The sequence below is a fragment of the Melanerpes formicivorus genome, unplaced genomic scaffold (genome assembly GCF_026170545.1).
Source record: "Melanerpes formicivorus ecotype bairdi unplaced genomic scaffold, bMelFor1.0.p_v2 SCAF_1, whole genome shotgun sequence".
Taxonomy (NCBI): Eukaryota; Metazoa; Chordata; class Aves; order Piciformes; family Picidae; genus Melanerpes; species Melanerpes formicivorus.
Window position 1 is genome coordinate 58,468,031 of NW_027142353.1, and position 23,933 is coordinate 58,491,963.

At 40.7% G+C, this 23,933-nt stretch overlaps 1 protein-coding gene across 1 annotated transcript in view; it reads right to left on the minus strand.

Moving 5' to 3' along the window:
• Positions 1 to 23,247, minus strand: part of CUL5 (cullin 5) — a 38,194-nt gene extending 14,947 nt beyond the window's left edge. Inside the window, exons 1-10 of the mRNA XM_068144755.1 lie at positions 22,911 to 23,247; positions 15,586 to 15,695; positions 13,165 to 13,264; positions 11,716 to 11,892; positions 7,323 to 7,464; positions 6,066 to 6,211; positions 5,909 to 5,989; positions 4,638 to 4,731; positions 1,476 to 1,606; positions 505 to 612 (exon numbers count right to left, since the gene is read on the minus strand). Coding sequence (XP_068000856.1) covers positions 505 to 612; positions 1,476 to 1,606; positions 4,638 to 4,731; positions 5,909 to 5,989; positions 6,066 to 6,211; positions 7,323 to 7,464; positions 11,716 to 11,892; positions 13,165 to 13,264; positions 15,586 to 15,695; positions 22,911 to 22,934 — 1,113 coding nt within the window. The 5' untranslated portion in view covers positions 22,935 to 23,247. The remainder of the gene's footprint in view (positions 1 to 504; positions 613 to 1,475; positions 1,607 to 4,637; positions 4,732 to 5,908; positions 5,990 to 6,065; positions 6,212 to 7,322; positions 7,465 to 11,715; positions 11,893 to 13,164; positions 13,265 to 15,585; positions 15,696 to 22,910) is intronic.
• Between the last annotated feature and the right edge of the window lie 686 nt (positions 23,248 to 23,933).

The following is a 23,933-nucleotide window of genomic DNA, read 5'->3' on the forward strand; positions in this document are numbered from 1 at the left end:
AGGGACTTCTTGGGATCTCAGGTAGTGATAGGACTAGGGGGAATGGCATGAAGCTGGAGGTGGGGAGATTCAGGCCGAATGTGAGGAGGAGGTTCTTCACCATGAGAGTGGTGAAGCCCTGGAATGGGTTGTCCAGGGAGGTGGTTGGGGCCCTGTCCCTGGAGGTGTTTAAGACCAGGCTGGCTGAGGCTCTGGCCAGCCTGATCTAGTGTGAGATTCCCTGTCCATGGCAGGGGGGTTGGAACTACATGATCCTTGTGGCCCCTTCCAACCCTGACTGATACTATGATAATGCTACAAAGCTGTACACAAATGCAACTTCATGCACAACTACAATACAAATTGAAAGCTCATCAGTCAGTAGCAAGCACTGATGTTTCAGTCTGCAACTAGAGTATTAGCAGCTTCTGGATTTAACAGCAAATGAACACAAAGATCTCAGAGACATCACAACAGGAATGGCAATTCTTAAACTGAAAGCAAATCATCAGCAGAAACACATACCTTATCTCTTGCAGTAAGAAATCTTGGATCATCTTGAAAAGCTTCTTTAACCAACTTACTAAATCGATTAAATAGCGTCAGCAATTGCTCTACATATTTTTCAGAATCCTAAAGTTAGAGGTAAAAAATCAAGTAAGAATCAGGCTCCATAAAATTCAGTGTGAACTTACATATCTGTGATTTAGAATAAACCAAACCAGGTTGGAAGAGACCTTCAAGATCATCGTGTCCAACCCTTCAATCAATCCAACCCGCCTAAACAACTAACCCATGGCACCAAGCAGTATCTTCAAGTCTGCATACTGAAGATGAGCATTTAATCTTTATTCTCTGTGCTGAAAAGCCCCATGACATGTAAGCTTCAACACAGACTTTTAGGATAGTGTTTCTGATATGTAAACATATATATATACACACACACACAAAAAAAACCCAACCACCCTTCATATTTTCAACTCTTATATCATAACCTCTGAACATTAAAAGAAGAAACCTTTTCAAGGATTAATAAAAGGCACATCCTAATTGCTATAGATAACTAAGGCCTCCTAGACCCAGAGAAAAAGACAACAAAAAGCTGAGAAAGAACAGTGAGGAAAAAAAAATAATCATTTACTTCCACACTGAACAACAACTCCAGATTGGAAGCAAATCTGAAATTTCATCAGGAAGGCAAGAACTCTGAAAAACATGATTATGCCTTTTTAGTTAAGATACCAACACAATGTAAGTATCCAATGCACTCAGTTTATAGCATTTCCTTTACTGCAAATAGGATTCATCTTTCAAAGTTGTGGCTAAAACCAGAAAGAATAAAAAACATATGCTAAAGTTATTTAAAACTTCCAGTGGATCAGAATTAGATGTTTAAGGAGATTTATTTCCATTCACATGTATGTCTCACAAAGAGTACTTAACTTCTGCAAAGTTGTGGTTTTCATTGTTATCTTATGAACAAACAATGCACTTACAGTAGTAATAGTTTCAGCAGCTGCTACCATATCTGCAAGTCCAGCACTAACAATATGCTCTTCCAAGTCCTTTAGCATAGGCTCTATGCCATTCGGAACTTTATCCATCAGTGAGAACATTAAATGCAACTCTGAAAGATATAAATACTGATAAAGTCACCAGTCAAAGATAAAAAAACTGCATTTCTGCTGAAGAGATCTCAAGTGGAACACTGCTTATGTAAAGAATGGATAATCTAATAAATCCCTTAAAAGGAGAGGTCTTTGGAATACTGTTCTAATTCCAGTCCCCACAAGGAGATTCTTCTGAAGGTAAAAAGAAATACTTACTTCAACGTAATATTTGCTTATGCATATAATATCACAAGCTTGAATAAAACTCCCTAAAGTCAGTGGCAATTTGGAATAAATCCAAGTTCCCAGTATAACTGCCTTAAAACCCCTGGCAAAAATGGATCTCTTATTTGGAGGTCTACAGGAGTTTATCATAGTATCAGTCGGGGTTGGAAGGGACCACAAGGATCATCTAGTTCCAACCCCCCTGCCACGGGCAGGGACACTTATGCAGGACATGGGATGGATTCAAGGTGCTATTTTTTTAAACTGAAGCCAAACAGAGCTGTCTTTATCTTCCAATGCCATCTACAACATTTTAAATCAAAAGCATGCCAAATTCTAAAGTAACAAAACCTCACTAAGTTAAACAGCATTCTCTCCTTTCTGTTTTTCAAGAGAATTTATTCAGTTTTTCTGAAAGTTACCAGTTCAAAAAACTCTATAAACTAATAGGGTTTGTCTACTTTCTGTGGCAGTATTTCAATACTGCTAATTCTAAAATCAAGCACAAAATGGAAAAGTACTGAAACCAACCAATAACCATTACTGATAAAACTGTTCACAAAGGAACACTTTTAAAGCCACCAGGTTGTTTTAAAGACCACAAAGATTTAAACTAAACACAGCAAAGGATTCTGCTTAATGAAGTAGAACTAACCAATCACATATTCTGATTGGCAACACCAAGATCCTGTCACCTCTGATGATCAAATATGTTATCAACTTCTGTATCTTAACAACTGTTGCAGAAGCAAATAGAAAAGCAAAGCACAGAGAAGAAAAAAAAGTCCTTTAAGAACAAGGCAAACAAAAGAATGCAAGCTACAAATGACCTTCAATGAAAACTTAAAACGCTACCAGACACAACTCGTGATGGGTTAAACAATGAGGTCAGAGGCATACTCAGTGCAATTTGGACATACTGTAAATGATGGCAGCACTGTCTTACACAGGGTAAGTTCAAAAAGATCAGTCAACTTTAGAATAGAATAGAATAGAATAGAATAGAATAGAATAGAATAGAATAGAATAGAATAGAATAGAATAGAATAGAATAGAATAGAATAGAATAGAATAGAATAGGACTAGACCAGACCAGACCAGACCAGACTAGACCAGGTGGGAAGAGACCTTCACGATCATTGTGTCCAACTATCAACCAATCCAACCCACCTAAACAACTAACCCATGGCACCAAGCACCCCATCAAGTCTCCTCCTGAACACCTCCAATGATGGTGACTCCACCACCTCCCCAGGCAGCCCATTCCAATGGGCAATCACTCTCTCTGTATAGAACTTCTTCCTAACATCCAACCTAAACCTCCCCTGGCACAGCCTGAGACTGTGTCCTCTTGTTCTGGTACTGGCTGCCTGAGAGAAGAGACCAACATCCACCTGTCTACAACTGCCCTTCAGGTAGTTGTAGAGAGCAGTAAGGTCACCCCTGAGTATCCTCCTCTCCAGGCTAAGCAACCCCAGCTCCCTCAGTCTCTCCTATGAATAAGCCAACTACTGCAGAGTACTATGTATAGCTCCAGTATTTAAATGAATTATTATCTGCACCTGTATCCTTCATGAAAACATTTTAAACAGCATAGGTAGGTGTAGGGGGAAAAAAAAAGAAAGAAAAAAAAAGAAACAAACCAATAAGACTTACAAGAGCTGCATGAGTTCTTATATACTACACTGAAGTATTTTATTTCCAAGCAGTATCATGGGACAAACATAACCACAAGGGAAGTGTGGACAGTGTTTCTAAAGGAAGATGCTTTGGATGCTGTAGACGAAACCTTCTGAAGCTCTGCATTTAAATAAGCTTCTTGTACTCTGCCAAAGACTGTAACATATACTCACAAGAAGTTTGGTGACTTTCTAAATTTAGCTCTGGATCACTGCCAGAAATCATGCAGCCAGATGAGCAGATCAGTATGACATACTTTTGAGGTCAAGTATTTTCTGAAATGCTAGCTTTAGAAGTGAGTATTTCCTACACTGTTCTGTCTGTCATAAAAGAGTTTGTACATTTGCACAGAAATTAAAACTTCACACAGACATTAGTAAGTGTTCCCTGGCTGCAGTATAGAGACTTCAAAACAGCAACAAAATTAACCTGAGATTTCACTTTTTCCCCCCACCTCCTTTTCAATTTCCCTACTTGAATTATGACATTTTAATGACTTGTGCAGTCTGGTTTACTACACAGGACCAACACAAGACATCTCAATTACACTAAACTCTCACGTTATGGCAGTGGAGTTAAAAAAGCAACACCAGACCTTTGAAAAACTTCAAAGGGCATGCAGAGCTAACTTTTAACACTCACAGTGACATACTGGCTATAAAACCAGAGGAAAAACTTGCAGAGAGTTTGTTTGTTGACCTGCACCAACAATCAGAGTAAGAAAAAAAAATCTCCCTGCTCTTTAGGAAAACATAATTGTAAACAGATGCTTCCCTTCTTTTTCCAGGGGGAAGATGATTGTGGGGGTGCAATGAAGGGGGAGTGGTAACATTTACCAGAGTTAGTCAACATGAGGAAAGTAAGTTGTGGGAAAAATAAAGAAAACAGAACCTAAAAGCAGGCTGAGAGCTATCCAGACATTCATAATAGCATACTGTACATACAGATTTCAGAAGTGATATTAAAACACTTAATCAATGATGGCAATTTCTTGTGAGATAAAATTGCCCACGTGCAGTAATATCTTATCTAGGAAACACTGCCCCCATCTATTAAAATCAGTAATCTGATATATCTACAAACAGATCTATTTTTACACAGCTCATGCTGAGTTCATCACGCGCTTCTTGAAGCTTCACTTACTTTCTGTTTCATTTCGTTTGATCATGCCTTGGCATTCAGCTAAAATAGTCTCTTTAAAAGATGTCACCAGGGCATTGACACAGCACTCCATCAGCTGAAATACATTAAACACAGAATTAGCTCATTTAGCCATCTGAACACCAAAGCCTGTCTCAAGTTTGCCATGACACAAACCCTAGCCTGTTCTCAACAACTACGCCCTATAAAAACAAATTAATTCACTGACTCATGAAAGTATGTGAAAGTTTGAACATATAGGAAATTGCATTTCTTCAAAATGTCTAAGTTAGTAAACATGGTGAACTCTCTCTCAAACCAGTAACGAGCTTCGTATTTCCATCACCTCTTTTCTCTCAAGGGAGCTCTCACTTTCGGAACATCAACTACCCTACTTAGTTTCCAAGTATACATCCAAGAGCTAAGAATAGTTCTCATTCCAGCATACTCTATTTGGCCCAGGCTGGTTGGCTTGAACAAGACACTATGAGTAGATCTGGAACAGAGACTGCTTGTACATGTCAAGACCATCTTTTTTTTCTTTTCCTCAGCCTCTTTATATGGGTCACAAATTTATTGCTGTGCAAAATGCAAGACTTAGAAGTCAGCAAAAGCCACAAAATACATTTTGACCCACTGCAGAGAACATGGATTTGAAGGGTTCTTATTTAAAACGACCTGTTTCCTGAACACATTTCAGCATGCTCATGAACTATTCACTGCAGTTAAATCTTTCTCCAGAATCTGAATGATGTAAAACACTGCTCAAGGTGGGGAAGGGAAAAAAAAATGAAATAACATCCTTTGTATTAAGAGGCTATATTTCAGCCTAACAGGAGATTCTGAATGATATTTTAATGATGTTTTAATGATATTTCTACTGCACCCGTTGATTACGATGAATGAGAACTCTTCCAGGAATTCTAAATGAGCCATTCTCTGCTAGCTTATTTTCAAATACCATCCTTACTGGCTGGTAAGAGTAGGGAAAAATCATACCTTACTCAAAATGGAATAATAAAAATCAACTTGAATTAAAACCTGCCCTTCTGTCTTAAATTCTGACCTACACATCCGTGGTAATTGTAAATTGCTAGATACAGGATACAGAACTCTGCAAGAAAAATATAGAATGGGTGACTAGAACCCATACAATCAACAGTTTTACATCAATCTGCTGCTACCAAATAATACTGCAACACACACACAAACACTTCTATGTAGTAACACTTTAACTGTAAAACACAACAAATGTTCTACACATCTATACTTACTGCTTCCACTGAGTTACATTCACGTCTTGTTTCTAAATACCGTAGTGCTCTTTTCTCCTCTTCTTTTAGTTTAGCATCTGCCTGCGCAAAAGTAGACCAACAATCATTTTAAGTACTAACACTTTCAGTAGAGAGTTACAACAGAGTTTTTACTTACATATTTCATATAATTCTGTACACCATTTTGCTGTAAATATGAAGGAGCCTGTGTTCTATAAAACCTCTCTGTTGAATCCAAGTACGCCTTTTCAAAGTTATCCCGATATATCTGAAGTTTATCTTCAGGATTAGAGCAAAGGTTCACTGCAAAGAGAAAAGTCCAAACTTACTCTCAAGTCCTGGAAACTTACATGGTTAAAAAGAAAATCAGCAATCTCACTTAAGTGAGTCTTGTACTAGTGGCTGCATTGAACAGACGAATCCTATAGATACACTCTGATCCCTACAGGTAACAAAAAATGTCTCATCTTTGCTCCAAAAACATTTAGATGAACTATAGAAAAGTAACTATACAATGAACTGCATACCCATCTCCAGCATTTGAGAGATTCAAGCATGGCTAGGAGAAATACACATATAATTGCAAAACTGGGAAGTAAAAAGGGAAAAGAGCATCCCAGCAAGCAAAAAGCTCACTACAATGCCTCAACAAAAAAAAATTTTCCCCTGAATGAACAAAGAGCTTTTTTTAGACAGGTGCTCCAACCTTAGTGTCTTCATTTGAGATATTTATTTATTCATTTATCTGTGCATTGTGGGGGATTTGTTTGTTTGTTTTGGTGCTCTTTTAGGTTTGTGTTTTTTTCCCCCCCAATGTTTTACACGAATGGAAACAGTGAGTTTACTGCTATCCAGAAGGGCTTTGCACTCTGGAAAAAAATTTCCACTTTCCTCTCAACTGTTACAGAAATAAATAATAAAACCAGTCTGTAAATGGAACATGCTTAAAAAAAACAACCAGAATTGGACATCTATAAAGCCACCTGAATGTATTAAGCACGAGCTTAATTCAAAAGGTTGCAGAGCTTTGAAGAAAACAGTGAAAGGTCAGAGAAGCTGCAGAGACACAGATTTGTTTGGCAAAGAGGAAAACACAGTGATATACACAGCCTGTTTAGCATTTATTCTTCAAACTGATCCAAGAATCAGAAACAGTATGGAAAGGAGCAGAGACATCAGGTAATATCTGATCTGTGACCCTAAAAGATCCAAAAGTAGTTTGCTCCTCAAAACCACTCATTTTACAGTAACTAATATGTAGCTAGATCACTTCGAAGTTAAACAGAAATTAACCAGTATCACACAACACCACCACCACAAAAAAAGCTAGGTTCATTCACATGGCAACTTTGTATGATGGTAATTCAGTTATTAAACTAAGGAGAGAACAGAGATTAGTGTGTGCAAGACATACCATATGATTCTCGAACTCCAATAACAAGCTGAGAGTCGAAAGCTTCTCCTAGTCTTTCAGCATGAACTAGCTTCATTGCACTGTCCTGAAGTCTATTTTTAATATTTGAAAATATGGATTCATTCCATGTATCTAGCATGAGCTGTGTGTTAGGAAGGAAAAAAACCCAAACTTGTTAGAAAGGTAGGCTCAGATCTAAGTTTATGCAAAAGAAATACAAGAAATTAGAAACAAATAACTTAGTGTCACAGAATGGTAGGGGTTGGAAGGGAACTATAGCACACCCCTCTCCAGGGCTCACACAGGTTCACCTAAATCAGGTTACACAGGAGTATCCGGGGGGGGCTTGAAAGTCTCCAGAGGAGACTCCACAACCTGCCTGGGAAGCCTGTTTCAATGCTCCATCACCCTCAAAGTAATGAAAATTTTCCTTAAGTTCAAGTGAAACCTCCTGTGTTCTAGTTTGTACCCACTGCCCCTTGTCCTATTGCTGGCCACTACTGAAAAGAGCGCAACCCCACCCTCATGATGTCCACTCTTTACTTATTTCTATGCATTTGTAAGACCCCCTCATAGTCTTCTCTTTTCCAGACCAAAAAGTCCCAGGTCTCCCAGTCTCGCCTCACAAGAGAGATGGTCCAGTTCCCTAATCATCTTTGTGGCCTTCTTTTTGACTCTCCCCAGTAGTTCCCTGTCCTTGAACTGTGAACAATATTCCAGGTGCTGCCTCACCATGGCAGAAAGGGACAAGACCCTCCCTTGATCTGCTGGCCACACTCTTCTTAATGCATCTCAGAATACCTATTGGCCTTCTTGGCCACAAGGACACACTGCTGACTCACAGTGAACTTGTTGTCCACCGGTGCTCCTAGGTCCTTACATTTATAATGCAATTTTCAGGTTACATACAGCAATTCAATCTCCTTAGAACTTGATCTTCCTCTGAACTCACTGTAGAATTAATATTCTACTTACATTACAAGCTTAATTTACTGAACTGGACAGATATAGGAAGTACTATTTGATTCATAAATTAATTCAGAATGCTGTATTATTTCTACAGTTCTCAGTAATCAATCAAGCAACTTTTCCAGCAATGCAATGTGTCAGAAGTTCCAACTCCAGGTGGTACTTTTGAGCCAAACATCCAAATATAGCTTACCATTTGGCAGGCTCAGTCTTAAACAAAACAAAACCTCAATTGACACCATCGTTATGTGGGGGGAAAATAAGAAGTTTTGGATTTACCTAACATTCACTATGCAAGTAATGCATATATAGAAACACAAATCATAGAATTGTTTTGGTTGGAAAATATTTCCAGACCAGCCAGAACCTAACACCACCAAGGCCTTTAAATCACATCACAAAGCACCACATACTTCATAAAAAACTCCAAACCTTATCTAAGCACTGCAAAGTTTTAAAGTTAGTTATGAAGGCTGCTACCCAACTCCTCATCACTCAAAGAGTCCCTTCATACTCCACTGTCTGATTTTGATTTTTTTTCATGAGCACTGTTGATACTGCTGCAGATGCACAGCATTCCACCTGATCACCAGCCCCAAGGTGCTACAGCTGAGCGAGATGAAAAAGAGCCCTGACACACTTATCATAGTATCAGTCAGGGTTGGAAGGGACCACAAGGATCATCTAGTTCCAAACCCCCTGCCATGGGCAGGGACACCTCACACTAGATCAGCCTGGCCACAGCCTCAGCCAGCCTGGCCTTAAACACCTCCAGGGATAGCGCCGCGACCACTTCCCTGGACAACCCATTCCAGGGTCTCACCACTCTCATGGTGAAGAACCTCCTCCTCACATCCAGCCTGAATCTCCCCACCTCCAGCTTCAATCCATTCCCCCTAGTCCTATCACTACCTGAGATCCTCATAAGTTCCTCCCCAGCCTTCCTGTAGGCCCCCTTCAGATACTGGAAGGCCACAATTAGGTCACCTGGGGGCCTTCTCTTCTGCAGACTGAACAGCCCCAACTCCTTCAGTCTGTCCTCATAGGAGAGGTGCTGCAGCCCTCTGCTCATCCTTGTGGCCCTTCTCTGGACACGTTCCAGCACGTCCATAACCCTCCTGTAATAGGGGCTCCAGAACTTAGGCCTACCTAAGCTCCACCAGCTGTTCAGTGGTTGATACTCATAGCATGCTATGTGTTTCCTACAAAACCTTTGCTTTAGAATTCAAGTTACTGCAGTAAGTCACTTACAGTATCTTCAAACATGACACCAACTGCTATGAACATCATTTATGCATGCCAATTCTCAGTCTGCACTGGCGGTGGAAAGCACGTTGAAGCAAGGAAATTTACCAGTTCAAGCTTTACCCCATAACTGTGAATAAACTTGCTAAAAAATGAGCTTAGAGTGACTTGATGGGGTTGTATAGCAAAGCTAAAAATAAAGGCTAGAGGGTCTTACTTAATTCTTGCTTTTTAAGTTTTAGATTTTAACACAGCAAGCACCTCATAGATGTTGCCATCCTTTATCCTTTACTTCTCCATAACCAGGTCTCAATTTCAACTAAATTTCCATTTCTGACACCAAAGTCATTTATCTTGGAAGGAAATTACTGGTCAAAATATTGCAGCATTCTTAGAAACAAAACTTTATTTGATTACATGGCCTCAGTTACTTATTTCATTATGACCTTCAGCAGTGAATATGAAATTACTAGACAGGTTCAAGACTCTGGGCATTGAGGTTCCAATCTTGAGATGGTCCTAATTGGAATGCATGAGAGAGAAGGCACATCTCTAACAGAAACAATTGTTCAGGTCTGAAGCTTTCTCCTCACTACTTTCTCCACTCCACTTTGTTTTTTACTTTCATTTCTTAGTTCTCTTGCCTTCTGCATACAGTACTGAAAAGTTCAAGTTTGCCAGATACTGGAGACCCTAGTAAAATCACATGTCTTCTCCAACAAACAATGAAAACAAGAAAAGATAATTTGAACTGGTGATCCTCTCTGCCATTTCTTAAGAAGGAATAGAGGATCAGATGTCAAAACAGGAGGGTAAAGAAAAAAAACAACTTGCCCAAAGTAATGCACCTGAACTATTTTGTTCTTCCCATCCTAAACATAGGGGAAACAGATTAAAATGATCTTCAGTACCAGATGAAAGAATACAAACTGAAATTTCATTTCCCTACAGATACTTTCTGCAATGAAAAGGGATAATGTGGTACATTAAACTAAAGAACTTAGCACTTTACAACTAGTTTGCTCCACTTCATTCTTTTTCAATAATAAAAGACTAAAGCAATTTCAAGGACAATTACTCATGAGAGTCAGAACACTGAACATTCCATACTCAAAACCCTCCCCTGTTTGATATAAAATAGTAAAAAAACCACATTCACAAGATTCTACACGTTCAATCTTTTCATTGATATGACTGGCAGCGTGGAGAAAACAGGGAAATTAGTTTAAGATGACATATTTAATTGGTCATTTATAAAATGTGGAGATGTGCTCAAATGAAGATCTTGGCCCAGTGAAATAAACTAGGAGTACAAAAGCTACTCGTGTATATACAAGTACGAATAGAATAGAACCAAACCAGGGTGGAAGAGACCTTCAAGATCATCGCATCCAACCCATCAACCAATCCAACCCACCTAAACAACTAAACCATGGCACCAAGCACCCCATCAAATCTCCTCCTCAGCACCTCCAATGATGGTGACTCCACCACCTCCTTGGGCAGCCCCTTCCAATGGGCAATCACTCTCTCTGTAAAGAACTTCTTCCTAACATCCAACCTGAACCTCCCCTGGCGCAGCCTGAGACTGTCCTCTTGCTCTGGTGCTGGCTGCCTGGGAGAAGAGACCAACCTCTGCCTGTCTACAACCTCCCTTCAGGTAGTTGTAGAAAGCGATAAGGTCACCCCTGAGTCTACTCTTCTCCAGGCTAAGCAACCTCAGCTCCCTCAGTCTCTCTTCAGAGGGCTTGTGTTCCAAACCCCTCATCAACTTTGTTGCCCTTCTCTGGACTTGTTCCAGCAAGTCAACATCCTTGCTACACTTGCTACTAGCAAGTACAGAAACAAGAGGTGAATTTACAACTGCCTCCTGCCCCAGGATTCAAGTCATAATTAAAAACCAAGTAAACAGAAAACCCAAACAAACTGAATGCCTGAGGAAGAAGTGGTTTCATCATGTGAACACTTAACAGCCAAAGCAAAACTAAAGAAACAGAATGAAACTATGAAGTAGGGTAAAGCCAAAAAGAAGGTGGGTTGTTCTCACCCTCACACTGAAGCGAAGGGTGATGTCGTATTTTATAATCAGTGCAGTTTCACCTTCAGCTACAGAATCCTGTGGGTACTGTTACTGTAGGCAGGACAGCATGCAACAAAACTTTTAACAGCCATCACTTACCTTTCGAACAATACTGTCTTCTACGTTAGACTTCTTGTTGCTGCCCTGCTTGCCCATTAAGGTAATCTCTAACTGACAAAATGGTTTGGGCAAAATATCACACTGTGTGAAGAACTTGCGCCACTCCACTATATATGCTTTTAGTAAAGCTGTATCATCTTGATGACTCAGCACTCTCTGGAGGAAGAGGGGAGAAAAGGAGGCAATTTATAAACAGCTCTATGCACACAATATGGATTGACTTTGTTTAGACTGAAAATAACTCTCCATATAACAGTAGAATATGCAGATATATGAGAATAGGAAAATCTACATATTGAAGTGCCATTAAGTTTGGGAGAGTAGTTAACTCGTGACATATGAGCCATTTCTGCAAGGTTGAAAAAAGCTAACAGCAAACAAACAGTTAAGTTTAAATTTTCAAAATTAAACTCTCTTTTTAAAATTTCTTTTAAGCTATCTGCAAATCCAAAAGATTACAATGTTTGGCCTACAAGCATGTACCGGTACAACTGCAGAAAAACAAACACCTGGAATTAAACATGTAAAGACTATGTTCTATTCTACACAAGGAGAAGAGCAATTCAGTGGTATCCTATTGGCCTGTCAGACATCTTATTAAAGCTTGGAAACTACAGCTGTATTTTACAATAGTTATCATAATGCCTAAAGAAAAGGCCTCCCTAACAACAGCTAATGCAGACTGTATCAAAGGCCACATTTCAGCACAGCATTTATGTGAGCAAGTACGCTGATGTGACTTAAAAATCAACACGAAATTGTTTTCCTTTAAGCAAAGTCTCAGTGATACAAATTTCTTTACTAGAAAGAGACTTTAATTTTCTCCTTTCCAAACCTCTCTCTTGGAATTTTAATTTCATAACCTCCTCCTCCTGGAAATCCCTTATTACAGAAAACATCTTTTGCTATACATTTTACAAACATGTATATGTCCTTTGAATCTATTAATGACTTCTGTTGGGGGAAGCCCGTAAAATTTGACTAAGCTAAGCTTGCTAAATCAATAGCATGGATACTGCTAGTACACCATCCATATGGCTTATTTGAAAGCCACCTATGAACATGTCAGCACAGCACTGAAGCCAGATTAAAAAAAACCCTGCAGAAGTGCAGAAATTTCTTAAAGAAAACTTTGTCTCAAGAAAGTTTCAAGTGGAGGAAGATTCCCTAAGTACTGTTAGATAAACAAAAATAATGCTCCTTTCTGTGGTTATTTTCAATGTAACAGAAATCATTGCCCACTCCAGTTTCAAGGACTTGGAGAAAACAATGAGTCTTCTTTTTTGTCAATAGATGGTCACAGGGCAATTACCATCTCTAGAACATCACAGAATTTCAAACAGAAAACAAAATGCATTTAGATCCAATGAAAGTGAGAACTATGTGGTTATTTTTCTCACGATATAAGTTATGAAAGAAAGAACTTACTGCTTGTGCTTGTTTAATAAAATCAAGGATGTCTTCCTTCAGAGCCTGATGGATTTTTGCTGGACCTTTATCATCCCACAAGCAAACTGCATGCACATCTCTAGAAAACAATTTATCCATCTTTTAGGAACACTTATTAAAGTTTAATGCTGTAATGTATGAGGCCTAAGTAGTCATTCTTTAAGTATGTCTAAGGAGTTAATACACTTTTTATCTATCATTGTCCAACAATATACTGTTAGATCCCAGTGATGCATGTGAGTAAATATGTTTGGAGAAGAGACTGAAACTACAAGAAAGTCTTGGAAGCAAATAACAGCAACCTATTGAGAGAAAGGCTACGGTCAAGAAGGAGATGTAGCAGCCAAATCTGTTTTCAGTACCTATCCAATAATCCTGGTTGCATTAAGGGCAATTTTTAAAGCTTTTCTTTGACAAAAATCACTTGCCAGTAGAAGCATTGCTACTCAGCCCATATTATTCTAGACTACTCTCACTAACATGCAGTCTTTGCTCACAGCTTCACAGTCCAAGCACTAAAACATTCTTGTGCTACAAAGGAAACAGACCTTCCTTGTGAGAAATTTGAGCTCAGGGGCATCAAGTAGTTTAACAGATGTTTTAATTAGTTTAATAAGATCGCTTAAAGGTTTCACAACAGTGCTAACATTTTAAAGCGAAACCTACTACAGAAAAGCCACCAAACAGCACTGCAAAGTAAAATTCCATTAATGAGTTTCAAGCAATGTTCAAATAAATTCCTGATTTTCCTAGCAGGCAGCCCAGCAAGCGTAACTTAACTCCTATTTTCCATATTAAAGACTAAATAAAGCAAATTATGCTCCTAACCATACATCATAAATAATTTGGCCTAGCAAGCCTTTTTTTTGACTCAATCACTTTCCTCTGGTGGTTCTTCCTTTCAATAACACCACCACATCTTTGAAAGAAAGCAACTACATAATCTAAAGGTATGACTTTGTTCTTGTTAACTCAGTAGTTATTTCAATACAAAAGCATCGGGGGTTTTTTAATGAAAAGACAAAGCTTGCCAGATAAACAAGATTCTTTTGACACAGATCAAAGGTGCTGTTCCACAATGTATAGAGGTCTGCCTAACTTGTGAGACTTACACAACTTTCACAGGCAGAAAAGGTGTTACTGTATTTAGAATGCCACTGTTTCTGACAGCAGTGCAAAATGCAATGCTGGATAATTATACTCAAATGGCAGGTAGAAGACATCTACAGATTTTGAATTGTTACTAAAAACCTTAACAAAGAACATTCTCCAAAAATAGGAACTTAGGAGAGTGGGATCCTTTCCCCCAATACCCTTCATTTAGCCATAAAGTTACTTAAGTTTCATTAAATAATTCAGCTACAAGGAAAAATGGGAAATTTCAATACCAATGCAGTATTATTGAACTAGCTGCTAAAAATGAAAGCAATGATTCAGAACTGAATTTGTACCTTAACTATACCATATTTCTAGCAGCTACTATAGCTGAGGCATCATAAGATATTAAAACTCATTACATGATAAACTATCTTTCCTTTTGGTTGGCAGAAAAGCATGACAGGTGCAGTCAGATAGCTGTAAAAAGAATCAGTAGGCTGTCCTCATTGAAGAGAGCAAAAAACCTACAGGCTGCTACAGACTATGTTTAAATTAAAAGAAACACTTGTGACATTTTCAAAAGCAGGAGAGACTGCAGATTTAAGCTACAACTGTATTTGAGGGAAAAGAACTACTTTAAGACAAAGATTATTTTAGTTATCCTTTCGATATACATGGTGTAACTCACTCCCATGGTATGTTGGCAAAGGGAACACGGCATGCTGTAAGCAAAAACTCCTCACCTAACAAGAAGCAACTGCTGGCTTTTTGGAATAAAAATGGCAGACTTTTTAGAAAGTACAATAATGCAAATTGTCTGGAAAATATTACATATATTATTCTTAGGGTACAAAACTATTCAAATTAGACCAGTCAGACTGCATTGCCCTGTTACTTTGGTAGTATTCTTAAGTTACTTTAGAACAAAGTGATTCAAATGAGAATGTCACATTCAAACTGCCTTTACATGAACTTACTGCAAAGGCAGTACACAACACTTTCTAGTTCTAACAAAAGGTTTGTGGGCAGGTACAAAACTTGTTTACTATGACTAGCTAAAGTCAAAAGCTCTGCTCTTACATCTTCACCCTATTTGCAAAGACCTTGTTCTCAAAAAAACCACCCTCTACTTTCACACATTCACAGTGAAGTAGGCACACTTAACACTAAATAAAACTTCCAACTATTACTTTTGTTCTGTTTCCATGCAGTCCATGTCACACATGACTTCTGTATCAGAAGCAGTAGCATGACTGTAATCCCATCACGCAGAAGGATGCAAGACACTAAAAAATTACTTACGAGAACAGATCAAACCATTGCTGCTTTGTGACAGACTCCTGACGAAGAAGTTTCAGCACAATAGGGCGCATGAAATCCCATTTATCTTCAAACTGAAGTGAACCTTTATTCTAAAAGGATCAAAGAAAACTTGTAAATAAAACAGTTTCTCACTTAATGTTATTTTTAGAACGGCAGTACCTATGCTTAATGTAAAAATATCGTCTCAGAAGCATCTCTTACAAATGAGTGTTTGAGCTACAACACCATAGCAGAACAAACCTTTCCCACAGTAAGCTTCACTTTTTAAAAGTGACAGCTATTATTGGTTTCTTAGAGAAGTAGACTGCCAACTTCTTCCTTATTCATTTGCATTAGCTACAATGCACCAAGGTCTAGCACGGACAACACAAAAGATATTCTTGTCAGCTTCACTGTTCCAGCCAATGATGAGGCTGACTTGCAAACTTGTCTTGAATAAACTACCATTAACAAAATAGCAGCTAGGAATCAGGAGTAGAATAGCACAGAATAGAATCAAACCAGGTTGGAAGAGACCTTCAAGATCATCGTGTTCAACCCATCAACCAATCCAACCCACCTAAACAACTAACCCATGGCACCAAGCACCCCATCAAGTCTCCTCCTGAACACCTCCAATGATGGTGACTCCACCACCTCCCCGGGCAGCCCATTCCAATGGGCAATCATTCTCTCTGTATAGAACTTCTTCCTAACAGCCAACCTAAACCTCCCATGGTACCTGTGGATGCTGCCATGCACCTTTTTTCTCCACTGTGCATTCAGCATCAGCAGCAAAGATGGAGGAAAGCAGAAAAGTGTAGGAGCTGTTGTATCACTGACTCCCTTCCTGTGGGATAACTGGCCACAGGTAGTTTGACAGATGAGACCACAGCTGGTGCATACAAAAATGAATTACACTGAGTGTGCTGAAAAACCTAACCCAAGGTGATTTTTTTTTTCAAAGTTAATGATACAAATTAAGAGGAAAGTTAAAGAAACAAAGTGTTAGCACACCATTCTGATTACTCCAAAAAGCTAACCCATGGTGTTTTTTTTTTTACTCCAAAGTTAATGATAGAAATTAAGAGAAAAGCTAAAGAAACAAGATGTTCCCACATAAATCTGAAAAATCTCACCATAGTGTACAGACTGATTTCCATTATTAAACCCCCCCCAAATCTTTAAGAGACAACAACAGCTCTATCACATATGCTGTATTCTATTTGGTTACAGCTCTGCATATTAAAAAGAAAAGCCTGCAATTAAAAGAAATGTTGATTGAGAATTCTGTGGCAAAGACTACTGGTTCTGTTCCAATGCACTGCTTGCTTTTGAACAGATCATTGTCTTGGCTACTAACACTACATTTGCCACAATTTACTTTGAATACAGCAAATAATACAGTCTAACTACTTGGAATTCTGACAAGTGCACTGTTCTACCACTAGCATCTCTCCAAATAAATAACCACAAGCAGCACATCATCTTCTCTCCATCATCTCCTTCTGACTAATTTCTACATGGAAATTTACAATTAAATCTGTTATTTAAAATTCAGGATAAGCAGAGTTTGGAAACTGTATCCCCTGCTGCTCTTAAGTGCAAAGGTGTCTCATCTTCAAGCTATAAAGATTCAACAGACATCACAGTAATTATTTTTAAAGCAGCAGCACCTGGAGGCCTCACAGCATTATCCAACCATTTCAGCAGGTACTGAATATGGGTGTCACAGAAGCAGTCCCTGTCCAGCAAGGTTTAGAATTCTTTCAATATCCAAAAAAAAAGAAAATTTTTTTCCAATTCAGAGAGACAGTTTTGCCTGTGCTCTTCTACCACCTACATGCTTCCCCGACATAGACCTATGAAATTTTCTCCAAGCTTTGGTGAGTTGCTCCAATCTTTCATAGAATCACAGAATGATAGGGGCTGGAAATGATCTCTGCAGATCATCTAGTCCAAACCCCCCACTAGAGCAGGTTCACCTAGAGCAGGTTCCACAGGTTTTCAGGCAGTCTTTGAATGACTGCAGAGATGGAGACTCCACCACCTCTCTGGGCAGCCTGTTCCAGTGCCCCACTACCCTCAATGTAAAGAGGTTCCTCCTCATGTTTAGATGGAACTTCCTGTATTTCTGTTTGTGACACCCACCATTTAAATATTTACAAGTATTGATAAGATTCTTCCTCAGTCATTTCCAGGCTAAAATGCCCCAAGTCCATCAGCCTTTCTTGATAAGACAGATGTTCTAACCCCTAAGCATCTTTGTAGGTTTTTCCTGTACCCTTTCAAGTAGTTCCTTGCTTTCTTGAACTGGGGAGCCCAGAACTGATCCCAGTACTCCAAATGAGCCCTCACCAGAGCAGAGGGGGAGAATCTTCTTCAACCCACTTGCCACACTATTCCTACTCCTATGCAAAATATTAGTTTCTACTTCCAGGTATTTCTGTTCCCAGTTTGTCTTTGTAGCACAATAAACTCGAAAGACAAGCTGTTGAACAGTTAGAAGTTCCACAAGAGACATTATAAAATAAGTAAAATCAGCTTCCTCAAAGTTTTCCTTTCAGAGAGGAGCCTTTAAGTTTTCTGGAAGAGGTAAAAGCCTGCTCTGCATTTCTGGAGAAGTGTAATGCAGCGATTCACTGGAAGTCACTGAAGAGAAAAACTGAATACTTTATCTTTTTTAATAGCACTGTAAAACACTGTGAGGATGGGGGAATTGCAAACATCAGTGCTTGTATGATTTAGATCATGCTTACTACTTCGTGGTAAGAAGTACACATAAAAACCTACATGTCCAACGGTAACAAACTTACAAAGAATTCCCTAAATGAAGCGTGGCAGAAGTTTAGAACTTTGCTTGCTATATACATATAAGTAAGATTATTTTTACTTCTTTTCCCTCCACACCTAAACTGAGCAGAAGAGTAAATAAAATGAATGTATTAAAAATACAACTCAACTATTCTTAAATGTCAATAAACAATTCACCATCATAAAGGCTTCCATAACCATTAATTTTACACTCTTGTACTGAAGAAAAAGTGCTTAACACCATCTACGGTGTCATTCACATTCATTAATTCTACTCCTCATGCATGAGAAACCCAAAAACTATAGTAGAAGGGAGGTCAAACAGTTGGTTGTTACCAAAATCACAGGCACATCAGTGACCCAGATAACACAAGGAACCCATTTTCCAATTTGCTGAGCCACCTACAAACCTTTACAATTTCTGAACAAAATTCCCTAGGTAACTTTTCTTCCTTAATTTGTTGTCTCAAACCATCATTCCCAAGAGAAGGTAAGCAGGGAAGTAAGTCATACCTTTGGTGAAATATACTTATTCCACTTACCAAACCTTCTCTGCAAATATGGATTGCAGTTGACAGCTGTACCTTGGCTAAGTAACCACTCCAGAAGTTTAAAATTTATGCTTTTGAAAAGTAACTTCACTTGGGAGATATTTTAACTTTCAAAAGTAACTTCACTGAACTTGTTCACAGTGATTTGAAACTCCATTTTAACACTAAATTTAATTGAAATATATACACTACAACTCTCCTCTTCTAACTTGCTTTTTCCCATTTGTCAATTTTATGCCTAAGCCCCTACACACAGTATTTTAAGATAGCAGGTTAATAACCTCTCAGACTCTTTTGGTGGGCATTATTCAGAATTAGTGTAATGATTTAACTGGATTGTTCCACTGCCCCTTTTTTTTCCCAATTTGGGTACTACCACATAGCACAAAGTTCCTCTCAGAAGCAAGCAGAGAGTACAGTATATGAAGTTTAGACAAACATGGAATAGAACAAGGTAAAGCAATACAATATATGATCCTGTGCTACTGTCCCTCTGAACCTTGAAACTCCTCTCTGTTGCAATAAGCCAAGGTGTTCCCTGCTCCAGAAACTGCAGAAAAACTTGTGTGTCTTCACAGCACCTGACAGATATTTGGTTTACATTATCTTGTCACTACACATGGAATGGGTAACAAATCCAACACATGACCTGAAACCAAAGCACCTGACTTTAAAAGTCACAGAATCACATGTGTGTTGAAAGCAAAACCTTTAGGAGACTCACCTAGTCATCTACAGAAAAGCAACAGCTTCAGTTTGGGAGAGCAGCTCTGCTACAGGCAGGGTACACACTTGCTTTCCACATAATGGCCACCTCTTAAGGACTTCAACATTTTCATCACATTACAATATGCTGTATCTCACCAGGATTCAACATACATAGAGAGCAGCCCCATGGAGAAGGATATGGGAGTCCTGGTGGATAACAAGTTATCCATGGGACAGCAATGTGCCCTTGTGGCCAAGGAGGCCAATGGTATCCTGGGGTGCATTAAGACAAGCGTGTCCAGCAGATTGAGGGAGGTTCTCCTCTCCCTCTACTCTGCCCTAGTGAGACCTTACCTGGAATACTGCATCCAGTTTTGGGCTCCATAGTTCAAGAGGGACAGGGATCTGCTCAAGAGAGTCCAGTGGAGGGCTACCAAGATAATTAAGGGACTCAAACACATGCCCTATGAGGAGAGGCTGAGAGACCTGGGACTTTTTAGTCTGGAGAAAAGATGACTGAGAGGGGATTTAATAAATGATTATAAATATCTGAGGGCTGGATGTCAAGAGGGAAGGGATAGGTCCTTCTTACCTGCACCCTGTGATAGGACAAGGGGCAATGGATATGAACTACAGCACAGGAGGTTCCGCCTCAACATGAGGAGGAACTTCTTTACTGTGAGGGTCATGGAGCACTGAACAGGCTCCCCAGAAAGGTTGTGGAGTCTCCTTCTCTGGAGACTTTCAAGACCCATCTGGCTGCATTCCTGTGTGACCTATGCTAGATCCTACTCTGGCAGAGGGTGTTGCACTCGATCTCTGGAGGTCCCTTTCAATCCCTAACATCCTGTGATCCGGTTGGTTATTCTAATTTTGTATTTAAAGAAGGCTCTCTAAGAATAAGCTTCTCACTAAAAACTTATTTAAGATTAGCAAAATGATGCACTGATGGAGTTTAAACAATGCCCTATAAAATTATGACAGCCAGTCAGATTTGGATGCAGCCAACATGTTACTAGAATAAGACAAGAGTATTTCACTTCATTTTCTCAACTATGTATAAAATTGAACAGGAATGGGGGAAAACCAGAGAAAACTCCTAGTTCCAGTTTATCCTGGCAAAAATAAGAGCTGTCTGAATCCAACTTAGATTTGATTATGCAGGCTTACTTGGCAAAGGAAAAACCTTTTAGATTTTTAACACCTCTCCATTCTTAACCAGTATTTTTACTAGGCTGAGACATAGCTTTTTTTTTTAACTTAAACATTAAAGCAGAAGTACATTTCACAGCCTCAAACAGCACGAGGCACTGCCAATCAACACTAACGTGGAATCAACAGTTTGCTTCTCTGAGAGCACTGTGAGGAGCAGAACTGGGGAACCAAAGACCTTACCTAGTCCAATTCTTGCACTGTTTTATTGTGTCATTATAAACACAGTCAAATCACTGCAGAATCTTTCCTTTTGCAATGCAGGGTTCATACTTGACTGCCTTTAGAAAACTCACTAGTTAGTAAGCTGTAGTGCTGGAAAAAAAAATCCAAGTGACCAGAAAGGCCTATTTTAGAACAGGTGTCCCTCTAGCATTTGTCTTAAAACACAATATGCATATATATTGTTGGCAACACAAAATATCAATGATTCAAAGGCCAACTGTAAAAGAATGACTAGTCAACACAAAGGTGCAGCAGGATTCATCTTAAAGAATCAAGGTCCATGACTGTTTTCCCTTACTGTACACCTATTACTCTTTCCAAGCAGCTGAAGTGTAATGCTGACAAATCTTAGAGGCTTATGTTTCTTTTGCCTACTACAGGCTGCACAATCACATCTTGTCAAAGCATGCATTGGTCTTTCCTGTGATCCTTAAACACACAGCAAAGAGAGACACTAAAACACTGGTAAGCAGATCTTGAGCCCTACTCTAAATCCACACTCTTCCATAAAATGCATATTTCTTCCAAAAAATCTGTTCTTGGCTTCTTCAATTTTAGATTCTTATTTAACTCTCACCTGCTTAAAAATGTAACTACCCAGTTAGGCATTAAAAAAATTGAGAAATTAATTACAACAAAATTAATTTCAATTGCATTTCAATTTCAAGAAAGATGTTTTTAAAGAGTTGTCTTTTTTAATACTAATTTTTTTCTTTTTTCTTTTTTTGGATACCAGAAAGAAACAAGGCTATCAATTTATCTCATTTCTTCACATTGAGTGTCTCTGAGCAATACAACCAGCACTTTCTGGCCAAATCTATACATCCCAAATAGCTCAGATTGGTAAAATTTAGGCAGCACTTCGTCAGAATGACATTTAGCCAAAACACACAGTGCTGAACACAACTGTGCTTACATTATACTGATAATATTTATATGTATTTTAAGTTGCTAACTGCTAAAGTTAAGCAGCTTTCCCAAGGTCTTTTACCCTAACTACGCTCACATTCTAGAAACACTTACTGGAGCCATGAGTAGCAGTTGTTTAAAGTAGGCCCGTCTTCCATGGGCTGGCACGGCATCAAAGGCCACAGAGTTTTCTCCACACACATGCCACAGCAAATACCAGGACAGGCTCAAGTACTGGACTGTCATACTGAAAACTTGTGTTCAGATCTGTAGCACCTTGGTGTGACTGACACCTGTCACCAAACGCAGGTGAAGTGCTTGAAAACATCCGAACACAAAAGCAAACCTGTTTAATGTAAGCTAAAGGCTTACAGGAGTTTTTTCTTTGCAGAAAGAAACGTAGTTAAAAAAGCTGGAAGATGGTGGTAACCCAAACAACGACACCTGCCCACCGCGAAGGCATTTTCAACTCTTTGTTTAATTTAAAACTAATTTTCTGCACACCTATGTCGTCTTAAATAAACAAAGGGAGGACACCGTGCCCTGTCTAGCAGCTCGACGCAACGCTGTTTCCCAACGACGCGTGTTTGGGAAGGGAGAGCCGGGGGGAGGGGGGTGCTGGCAGCCGAGCGGCCACGGGCCGGGCCGAGGCCAGCGGTCCCGCACCGAGCGCGGGCGCGGTGCCAAGGCCGTTCACCTGAGGGAGGGCCGCCGGCGCCCCCGCCTCTGGGGAACGACAACTTCGGGGAGCGGCACCCGCGGCCTGTCCCCGCCTGCCGCTCAGCCCGGCCTGGCCCGGCCGCCCCAGGCACCCGTAAGGCCCAGCCGACGGCAGGGCAGTCCCGGCCGGCCGGACCCCGCTGCCTCTCTCTCTTCATGCAGGGCCCCGCCAGGCCCCTCGCTCACCTTTAAGAGATTAGACGTCGCCATGATCCCCCCCGCGGGGCCTCCCCGGCCGGCGGTAGCGGCTCTTCTCCCCGAGCTCGGCTCGGCTCCCCGCGGCCGCTGCCGCTTTACATGGCCCCGGGCCTCCCGCCCGCCCGGCCGGACCCGCGGCGGCGGCAGTAGCAGCGGCTGCAGCGCTGGACTCCTCTGCCTGGGGGAGAGGCCACTGTCAGGCTCGGGGTGCTCCGCAGCGCGACCGGCTGGGTCCTCCGCACGCAGCCGCCCCTCAGAGCCTCATGGCGGCGTCCGCCCAGGAGGCGCTCGGCAGCAGCCCCGGCTCCATGGAAGGGGCCGGCCCACATGATGCGGCGCTGAGGAGCCGGCCCCGCCGTCAAGCGCGGCCGCTCTGGCTGCGCGCTCTGCCTGCAGCGCCCCCTGGCGGCCCGCCGCTACGCTGCGCGGGGGAGCGCCTGCCGGCCCGTCCCACGCTCCCGCTCGCTACCGAGCCCGCCCTCGCCGCGACAGGGCCTCTGCCTTCGCGGTCCCGCTGAGATGAGTCCGGGCACAAGCCCTGCGGCAGGCGGCAGATGTTGGGAAACTTCCGGCATGGCGGGAGTCGGTGGCTGGGCAAAGCTGCCTGCTTTCTTCCGCGGCCATCCCAGCGACATCCCCCGCCCAAGCCCCCTCGCTCATCTTCACAATCCCCCATACCTTCTCCCTGGCAAAACCACATAAACGGAGGGGCAGATTTAACGTGGCTGAATAATGTGGTTTATAAGCAGAGAAATAAACCCATTTCCTACTTCGCAGCGGTTAGCAAGCACAGGCCTCCAGCCTCTTTCATTGTTTTGGTCCCTGCCAGGTGTCAAGCAGCACTGCACGACCCCCTGCATGCCTGGTGGGTGGGAGCACAAAACCACGGTCTGTGCAGACAGGCTGCTCCCTATACCCAAACCTGGCTAAGCTGGCAAACTCTTTCTGCAAGTAGTAAGAAATGTCTGAGTTCAGGTACCTTTTAGGAGGGATCTGGAAACTTTCAGCTTT